This window comes from Penaeus vannamei, chromosome 6 (genome assembly GCF_042767895.1).
Source record: "Penaeus vannamei isolate JL-2024 chromosome 6, ASM4276789v1, whole genome shotgun sequence".
NCBI lineage: Eukaryota > Metazoa > Arthropoda > Malacostraca > Decapoda > Penaeidae > Penaeus > Penaeus vannamei.
In genome coordinates this window covers 42938409-42948408 of record NC_091554.1, presented here as the reverse complement: position 1 = coordinate 42948408, position 10000 = coordinate 42938409, and the positions used below count along the sequence as shown (strand labels likewise).

The 10000-nt window shown below is 35.1% G+C and overlaps 1 protein-coding gene across 8 annotated transcripts in view; it reads left to right on the top strand.

Moving 5' to 3' along the window:
* Nucleotides 1-1199: 1199 nt before the first annotated feature.
* Nucleotides 1200-10000, top strand: part of hrg (poly(A) polymerase hiiragi) — a 23793-nt gene continuing 14992 nt past the window's right edge. For 2 of the 8 annotated variants that reach the window (XM_027377162.2, XM_027377163.2), the window contains exons 1-6: nt 1222-1525; nt 8086-8233; nt 8507-8591; nt 9088-9264; nt 9467-9722; nt 9843-10000. The exon at nt 9843-10000 is cut by the window's right edge and continues 39 nt beyond it. In XM_027377162.2, coding sequence (XP_027232963.1) covers nt 8091-8233; nt 8507-8591; nt 9088-9264; nt 9467-9722; nt 9843-10000 — 819 coding nt within the window. In that variant the 5' untranslated portion in view covers nt 1222-1525; nt 8086-8090. Of the gene's footprint in view, nt 1526-7817; nt 7928-8085; nt 8234-8506; nt 8592-9087; nt 9265-9466; nt 9723-9842 lie in introns of all 8 variants that reach the window. The other 6 variants (XM_070123026.1, XM_070123025.1, XM_070123024.1 and 3 more) reach the window with 6 other exon arrangements.

The window sequence follows — 10000 nt, the reverse complement described above, 5'->3', positions numbered from 1 at the left end:
ACAATAAAAATAATGATAAGGATGACAACAATAAAAATAATGATAAGGATGACAACAATAAAAATAATGATAAGAATGACAACAATAAAAATAATGATAAGGATGACAACAATGAAAATAATGATAATGATGATAACAATAACGATAATAATAGTAATGATGATGATAGTAGAAATTATAACAATAGTAGTAATGGTGACAATAGTAATAAAGATGATGATAGTAATAATGGCATTAATGCTGATAAAAATGGCAATTACGATATCTTTTGCAATAAATGTAATGATAACAACAACAACAAGGACACCAATAACTGTGAATATAACAGTAAGCATGATCATCATGACTATGACGACTATTACTATAATGAAGACTGTTATAAACCCATATTGATATTCATGTGCGGTAAGCATCATTTTTATGATAATGAGAAATATATCAATATATTCACAGCATTTTTTAAAAAACCGTACTTACACACTCATGTTCTACTCTATTCTATTTCAATTTGACCTACAGAAGTGTGAGTTTGACCTGACCTGATCGCGGAGCCAAAAAATCTTAGTTATTAGAGCATTTGGGTCCGTGTGACATTGGCCGTGTAAAAGGGTCGTTCTTGTTGACCTCACTAGGTATGATCCGGGTCATATGAGGTCAGAGCTAAGACAAATAGATTTTAGAAAGAAGCGTGATGTTGAATATGAAGAAAATTAATCATATCATGCGAATAATGTAATGAAACCGATTATAACTGTTTACACTATATTTGAATTAAAATATACTGCAGCCTTCAACCCTAAGTCAACAATATAGGACTACTAATCAGCATGAAATACTACACTGATTAAATGAATTTTCTTATCTCAAAGAAAATGTGTCATGCTAACTTTACTAAGGCAGTCGTTTTCGTATTGGATATGTTAAAAGAAATTTCTGGTAACTGCAGTTGCGATTTTTTTCAAAGACGTTATATACATTTGTATGTTGCTCACTGCAAATATCCCGTAAAATGAACAAATCCACTTAACACTGCCAATGTGATAACAAAAAATAAAATATACATTTGTTATACCCCATGAAGTGGCAACTCGCATCCCACTGGGGTGCTGGAAGGAGAGTTTAGGAATCCTTACCCTAGTTCCCGCTTTAAAATGCTTTTACCCGAGTCCCGGCTGCAAAAGGCCTCGTCCACAGAAAACGTGAAGGTCGTGACGTCACCGCACACGCCGCTCCGCCATTGTTGTTGTTATTGAGAAGCTTTGTTTACTAGACCGACATTTCTGAGGAAAAACCTTTATTTTAAGTTGCCCCACCCCTTCCGTTTATGTAGTTTTTGGGTGAGAACAAAGAGTTTTGTGTCGCTTTGATCGTGAGACCCAATATGACGAGTTTTAAGAAGGATTTCCTGTGTTTTATGTGAAAATTTTATGAGAATCTGCGGAGTTTGTGCCTTTCTTTTGCTGCTCTTTTTTGGTCTTCCCTTATGCCATCTCCACGTTGAAAGAGAGAGAGAACGAGGAATAAGGTAAAGAAAACAAAAGAATGTGAAAGAAAAGAGAGAAAGAGTGAGTGAAAGAAAGAATGAGTGTAATGTGATTGTGATTCATCCGTACGTTTTTCGTTAAATGTGAGGTGTAATTTCCGTCTTGTGGCGGACTAGTATTTGTAGTCTATTATCCTTTATCGGGATATATTTTCTAAGGTATTTTATTGTATTCTAAGACCTTGTACAAGGGTTTTACAAACTTTTTCCTCTTTCCTTTGTTTTCCTGGTTCTTGGGATTTCCTCTGTTTAGGATGCATATTGTCCATATTTCGTCATACAAATACTCGTGAGTTTTATCAGTAGATATATTTCTTATCTATTTCTGTTGATAAAAGTGTATGTATTTTTGTTATTGTGTTCTCATACATTTACCTGGTAAAGAGTGAATGTGAAGGGTATTTTTAGAAAAAGATGCAACTTTAGTTTTGGGTATTTGACTGAGAGTAATGGATACTACTTTATTAGTTTATTTTGAGTCATTTATTATCATTACTAAATGCAAGTGAAGAATTTCCTTTGTGAGGCACAAATTTCAACTTAGTTTCATTATCAAGTCATCATTTCAGCAGAATGTGAAGCAAACAAGCATTGACAAAAGATATTCTGGCAAAATAGATAATTGGCTGCTTCCACAAAATGAATATCCATGTCGCTATGAGATGTTAGAGTTCAGATTTAGATTCTGATTTTGAGTCCTATTATTGTGGAGTAAAACTGTGACTATATTCATTCATTAAACTTGTTTATTAGTATTTCTGTGGCCTTTGTACTCTGTGCTCTAGGAAAGGTGAGCAAACCTACACCATATGTATTGGAGACCAGTCAGGTGATTTGTTGAACAAGGACCCAGTTTAAACCCGAACTTGCCAAAGATGGCATAGGTTTGTTGACTTCTGCTGGAGTGCTAAATGTCAAGGCTATTGTTTTGCTCATTGTAGTCCAGACTGTAGAGTTTGGTCAGCACTCCCCATGTAAAAATTATTCACTCAAATTCTGTCTGCGCAAATGTAGTTCTCAGGTAACTTTTAAAAATCATCTTCCACGCATAAAATTCTTTTTGACCTTTCCGTGCACTTTCCGTGCAAGAGAATAACACAGAAATTTGTTTGATATAAAATACTGAAAGAAAGACCTCTTATAGATATTACATTATTTTTTATGGATTCATAGCTAGTACCTCTTTAAAATACCAAATAAGGAGCTTAATCTAGATTAACTAACCTGTCTTCAGTTTTACCTAAACCATTTTTCACAAAAGTTATAAGCAAGAACCTTTGCACTCTGTATATATGCACAGAACAGTTTCATTCCAGATTTGGATTACTTTCTAACTTTAGTCATTCCTTTTACTTGATAAGCTGTTTAAGCGCATTGTGCTAAAGTTCAGGGATTCAGCTTCAAAATTCGATCCAAAGAATATTTTGTATTGAATTACCCTGACGTCTGTGACAATCACATTGCAATTTGGGTGGTGAGAATAAACTCAAGCATGCTTTTATCAATCCAGATGTCTATCTCTTACATTCAGAAACATTAGGCACACTGTTAGACGAAGAGCCAGGAATGCACCTCGCTTATCAGTTGCTTACTGTTGGCTGTGATGCGTGAAAGCTTGATTGGCTAGCAGTAGCAGGATGCTCTTCTGGCTCTCTGTTTAAGATGTCACAAGTGTCTCTTAATATGTGTATATCAAGAAATGAGGGCCTTTGTAATAAGAAAAGCCCAAAAAGGGATGAGATAAAAGTAGCATTGTGTACATAAACAAAAAACGCATAAATTGGGAGCAATAATATGTGGCTTGAATCTAAACTTCAGCCTTTACCAAACATAATGAAAAATAAACAAGTTAAATATTTCAGTTCAGGGTTATTCACCAGGTTTTGATAAACAGAAGTCAGCCTGTTGGATCCAGGTGTCTCTTGACCCATACATGGTTCAAAGTAGTGGCAGTAGGCTGAGTGGCGACTCTCAGATGTGTGGCTTTTGGTGTCTACGATACCATTTGCTTTACGTTATAAAAGCCCATTGAGTCTTGTCTTTGTTTTGAAGTACTTGTGAATCAGAGTCCTAATATAGTTAAAACAAAGTAATTTAGTAACCTCAAATTTAGTATCACTCCAACTTGAACCTTTTTTTAAGGTTTATGTTGAAAAAAAAGTGTTACTGCTAAATAGTGTGTAATGTGTACAAGATTTATCCAAAGTATCATACAAGCACCTTCATACATATTGCATTATTTTAGATGGCTAAATATAATCACATAGAGGAGATTACTATAAGAGACGAAGTGAAACATTTTATGATAATAGTTTTTGTTTACATGCAGGCCTTCTGTTTTATTTATTGCACAAGATCAATTCAGAAATTAAGTAGATAAAAATTGTTGCTACCATCTTCTTGTTCAGTGTAATTTCCCTAGACCACAAGCTCATTTTTTTCAATTCTTTGGTCACAATTTATATCTATTTACTCAGTGCAGCTGATTTTCAAACTTTGAATATATCTGTTATCAATTTGAAATATTATTTGATTATGCATCTGATATATCCTTTATTACTGGTGTTTAAAACAAGAGATTTGTGCAGAGGTGATCAATGATTTCTATAATGAAAATTCCATGACCTACATTAGATGAAACAATTTTCTATTGAAACAGCTGGTCATGGGTGAACTATTATTGTTACCTTCAATTTGCTGGTGATACAGCTGCTCAAAAGTATGACTAAAGCCTCCTTTTACCTTCATTTTCTAAAAATTGTGTATGCCACAGACAAAATAGTAAAGTTGGGTAATTCATGTTTTTTGTACTTTGGATTTTTTACTCGAGTAACTTGACTTTTTTTTAACTAGGTAAAAAATTGATCTTTTGGTTCTTTCAACATCATTATTTCTATTTTTAGATTCAGCATAATCTGATCAGAGGAAATTCAGGTGTTAGCATGAAGTACATATATCCCTGAAATATGTTTGCATTAAGAGCAGTCAAATGTTTTGAAATGCTGGTTGTGAGTTTGCCCACAATAGTACCTTTGAACGAATTTCCTTCCATTGTGGAAGACAGTACAAGGTTCTAGTTTTAGATTTGTAAGTCCTAATTGCTGACATTTATGTTTTAACCGGGATATGTTATGTCTTATTGCTGAAAGATTCTGTTAACTTTCTTCCAATTGAAAAAAAAAATGTATTGTTCAAATACATTTGAAAAGTTACCAAGGACATGTGAATTAATATCTATTGCACTTATCAGGTACATGCATATATGAATATGTAATATACTAAATAAATAAAATACTTCAAAGAGTTAATAGTACTATACACTAGATCTTGACTGGTTTAGAAAAGAGGTATGATATTCACTGCATTACATATGCCAATTTGAACTGAATATAAATGTAATGTTTAGCACTTGTCTAGAGCTCCTCAGTAGACAAAACACAAAAATGAAATGGATACCATTCAGTATCGTCTTTGATATTTGTTTTGTCTGAAGTGGAACTCTTGATGAGTTTGAAATGTTACGTTCATTTTCAGATCATATTGTGGCAGCATTTCTATCTTTGTGTACTTGTTATTGTATTTGTTTTTGATAATGTACAAGTTAAGTATGCGGAAGTGTTCATTACTAGGAAACCTTTTATAACCAGAAATCATCTCAGAGCTTATTAGGTCAGATCTCTTGACAAGGAAATTACACAGTTTGGGTGAAGAAGTATTCATTACTGCTTTAAGCATTTATGATATTAGTTTGTAGAAGTTAGGGTCCTGTATTTGAAAATTGAAGTGTGGATATGTTTACTACTCAACCCATTGTTGATGGGTATGGCACGTATGTACATGCCATGCAGATTGTGAATTTGTCTCATTAACCCCTTGGATCCAGTTGATTCATGACAATCACATGGACCAAAATGCTTTAGGCTTTAGGCTTCAGTGCAAGAAAAAAATGTATTTTTGTTTTTTATTTTTTTTCCATGATATTGAATTTTCTGTAATACATTCTGTGCTGCCTATCTCATAGTCCAGGAATAGGATGCTGTACTTGGAAATGACGTCCTCCTTGGAGCCAGCACTCTTCCAGTCCTGGCTCATAGACAATACATTCCACACTCGTTTATCAATGGGAATAATGCTAAAGCCCCTTTCTAAACACTAAATGAGTCTTAATTACCCTCCCAGTGGTTTGCGCACTCAATGATGAGTCTTATCTATCATTCCGGTCTTTGCTCATGATGGCATGTTCATATCACATGACTAGCTGTCATTTTTTGTTATAATGGCAGGCTCATATCACCCACCCCTCAGGCTGAATTTTTTCTTGATATGGTCGTGTCATCCAGACCAAAGGTGTTAATTTTGTTTTGACATAGAGGACTCTACAAGTCGCTTAAATGGAGTCAATTACTGGTCCTCCCTATCTCACCTGCTTTCCCTTCTCCTTGATTTCCAGAAATATTCTCTTTTGATTTATATGCCTATTAGTATTGTTGATAGCAATATCGTAATTAAAATGTCATTAGTGATAGCAACATTGATATTAATGTGGTGGATTTAGCCCACATATGGATCAAAATTCTGGAGACTCCCCTGGGTGTATAGGCGCAGTCCACACAAACAATCACGTGCATATCTATTATGTTGTTATGTCTTTTTTGCCTGTGTTTTTTGCTGTTTTGCCATTTTCCAAGATCCATGTTTGTCATTTGTTATGCCCTATTTTTTATTATTCATTTTTCTGTGGCACACTCTGTGTCACTGGTCAAGGTAGACAGGAATAGATCCTTAGCATGGAAGTAGTGTCCTTCCTGGAGTCAGCACCCTTTAAGCTTGGGTTCACAGATGGTACATTCCATATCCATTTACTGGTGGAAATAAGGCAAGAGCCCTTTTGCTAAATACCCTCTTGACTTTTATCATCTTAAAAGATTATTGTGCACCTGAGGCAGGTCATTCAGACAGATTTTTTTTTAAGGTTTGTTCCCATCATGACATGATGGTCATGTCACCAAAATAAGATATCATAAATAAAAGAAAAAGATAAAAATAAGGGAAGGAAATCAAGTGAAGTTGTATAGGTCTGCTAATGGACTCCTTGGTGGCTGAGCACTTATAGAGTTGTCCTGTATAGACATTTAACAAAAAAAATCAGTGGACCTAACATACTCTTGGTGGGATTTGGTTAACACTTTTACCTAGTTTCTGCTGTCTGAAGGGGTTTCTGTGATATATTAATAATAGTTATAGACAGTTAAGCAGGCCTTAGTGGGAAAAAATTTGCAGGTGTGTGGTAAATCACACTCCTTGAGCATTCCAGGCATGTGATGGCATTCAGTTGAAAAGCTTGTAAAATCAACTGTATATTGATTGAAAAGAACTGCCTGGATGATCTTTTGACGATGATCCAGCTTCGTCCTTCCCTTTCTTGGCGCAAACAGCTGTTCTGTGTTTGGTAACCTCACAACACCTTGAAACTGAGGCTGAAGCTGATCATTGAAGGCTAAATTATTTGAGTTTCAAAAGTTTAATTCACAGTAGAGATAGTTTGCTATTCAAGATCAAAGTGTGCAAGAAATCAGACTTCTAGGAAAAGGGAAGCATGCGCTAAGGGGTGTGAGAACGAACGCACACCATTCCCAGTAAGGCCTGGTTAAGATAAAGAGGAAAATCTCTACATTTTCAGTATTAACTATTTTTGTGATGGTGATTATTTATTCATTTTAGATGTTTTTACTGAGAGGTGTACAAGATATTATAATGTGAGCTATTATTACATATAAATGTTTGCATAGATGATGCTATATATTCATATAAAGAAGCTTCATTATGAGTACTTTCAAGAAACAGGTCAGAATTGTCTTTCATAGTTCTGCCCTTGCTGAAGCTGTAAGCTACTACTGAAAACTGTTGGTATTCCTGATTTTCTAACTATTTTTGGGTATGTGTGGTTTATCTGAATATTGCAAGGCATATTCCATTCCTTATGGGAATAGGATCATTATCTAACAGTAAATCCATGTGAAATCCAGAATGACTTTTCAAGATATGAATTAGAACAAAACCTAAAGTACCAACCCTGCCATAGCATGGTTCTGTTTGATATTGAATGTTTCAACATCCCTTCTAATGATACTTCTCTGTGTAGCTGTATATACATACATACATAATGTTAAGGGTGGGTATGATGATAATGAGAAAGTGATAGATTTGTAGGTGAAAAGGTATGAATGATGTTTATACTCATAATATTTAAGTGAGTCATTCTAATGTCAACCAGAGGTATGTGTTTATCAAGAAGATATTTATTTATGTAACTCCACCTTGGTATCTGAAATGTAGAAGAAATAGAGAACATGATTTCACTTCTCCAAGTTTACTACTAAAAGGGTTTGTGTGACTTTATAAGCTTTTTCATGATGCATAGAAAATGTTAACTTGATCATTTACTGAAGGAAAATTTAAGTTTTGTGCATTAGCATAGATAGTTACCACTATTACATTAAGAATTGCATATTGAGTCCTAAAGGTTTGTTTTGTATCCTCAGGCAAGATGGATGCAAGCAAGACCTTAGGAATGACGTCGGCGATCAGCCTGGCAAAACCCAAGGCGTCTGACTTAGAGCATACAAGGGAACTTGAGGAGTATTTAAGAGATGCGGGTATGTTCGAGACTGATGCCGAACTAAATCACAGGTGAGTCAAAGATGGTTGAGCAACTACAAGCATGATTAACCTGTTGATGGAGTAAGATTTATGAAATCTTGATTTCATGAGAATTTTAATGATGGCAGATATATGTTTTATGAAGTTTTGTAATGAACTGTATAGATAGTGTTGATATAAAAGAATATTATTTTGTTTTGATAGGAGTAGAATGTTAAGATTGAAGAAATACATACTTGGAAGCTAATACTGCTTTTCATGTTCTTGGCTACAGTTGCTTGTAATAGCTGTCTTATGTTGCAGATTTGAAGTCCTAGGAAAGCTGAACAATCTTGTAAAAGCATGGATTCGAGATGTAAGCATAAATGTCAAGAACATGCCCCCACAAGTAAGTAACTTGCTCAAAATAATTTTGTAAGGAATGTGTATTAGTCTGTGTCTGTCTCTATGGGTAATATTTAGGGAGAGTAGTCATTTTAGAGGAAATGGAAAACACATTACCTTCACACTCTTCATAGGATTTGGAAAAAGGCTTAACCCATTTGCGATGGGTGTCCCACATATGAGACACCAAGAAAAAAAAATTACCGGGCGTCCTGCTGGTGTGACACTGTATTGGGGCTCACGCTCTGACTCAGCAGCAGGCTGTGGCCGGCACGCGGGCAGAGTCCGGGCCAGCCCCGCACGCTGATTTTATAGCCGCACGGAAACTTTTATTGTTGGCTTCAAAATCTACCGGCATTAGTGGGTTAATAACAGTAATATTCTCAGAGTTGATCTTGATATTTCGAGCAAATTGCTCTAATTCAAAATAGTAGCTTAATTTATATTTTTTTCGGATTTTATCATACAGACTTTAATATTCCTTTACGTCTTGGTTACAGATAGCAGACACAGTTGGTGGTAAAATCTGCACTTTTGGTTCCTACCGATTAGGTGTTGCAGGGAAAGGTGCTGATATTGACGCCCTTTGCGTTGCCCCAAGACACATTGAACGGCAAGATTACTTTACAAGTTTTTATGAACTGCTTAAGGAACAGAGTGAAGTGACAGAGATGAGAGTAAGTATGGAAAAATTGATTTTGTTTACTTTGGTCTAACAGATTTGTCTTTGTCATAATAATTTATTCCTGGTAATTTGAAGTAGGTGTATTAATAAAGTATATCTTTTTTTTTCTTTCTTTCTTTTTTTCTTTTGACTTATGTTTAGCAATCATGATAAAAAAGTAATAACTATTTTTTTTTCTTTTTGAAACCTGATAGGCAGTTGAAGAGGCCTTCGTCCCTGTTATCAAAATGAAATACGAGAACATCGAGATTGATTTGCTCTTCGCACGGTTAGCTTTGAAGGAGGTGCATGACTCGGTTGACCTCAATGATGACAGCATTCTCAAAAACCTGGATGAGAAGTGTGTCAGGAGTCTCAATGGTTGCAGAGTCACAGATGAGATTCTGCGCCAAGTCCCAAATAGAGAGAGTTTCAGATTGGCGTTACGAGCAATAAAATTGTGGGCAAAACGTGAGCAAGCAGCTTTAATTTTATATTGAAAATTCAGATTGTAATTTGATAAAAAGTCTTTATTTGAGGGAAATTTATATTTAAAAATTCTAGTTTATTTACTGTTATCATAACCAACAGGTCATGGTGTATACAGCAACGTTCTCGGGTATCTTGGTGGTGTGTCGTGGGCTATGCTTGTAGCAAGAACATGTCAGCTGTATCCCAATGCTACAGCTTCTACCCTAGTTGAAAAATTCTTCCTAGTGTTCTCAAAATGGACATGGCCTGCTCCTGTA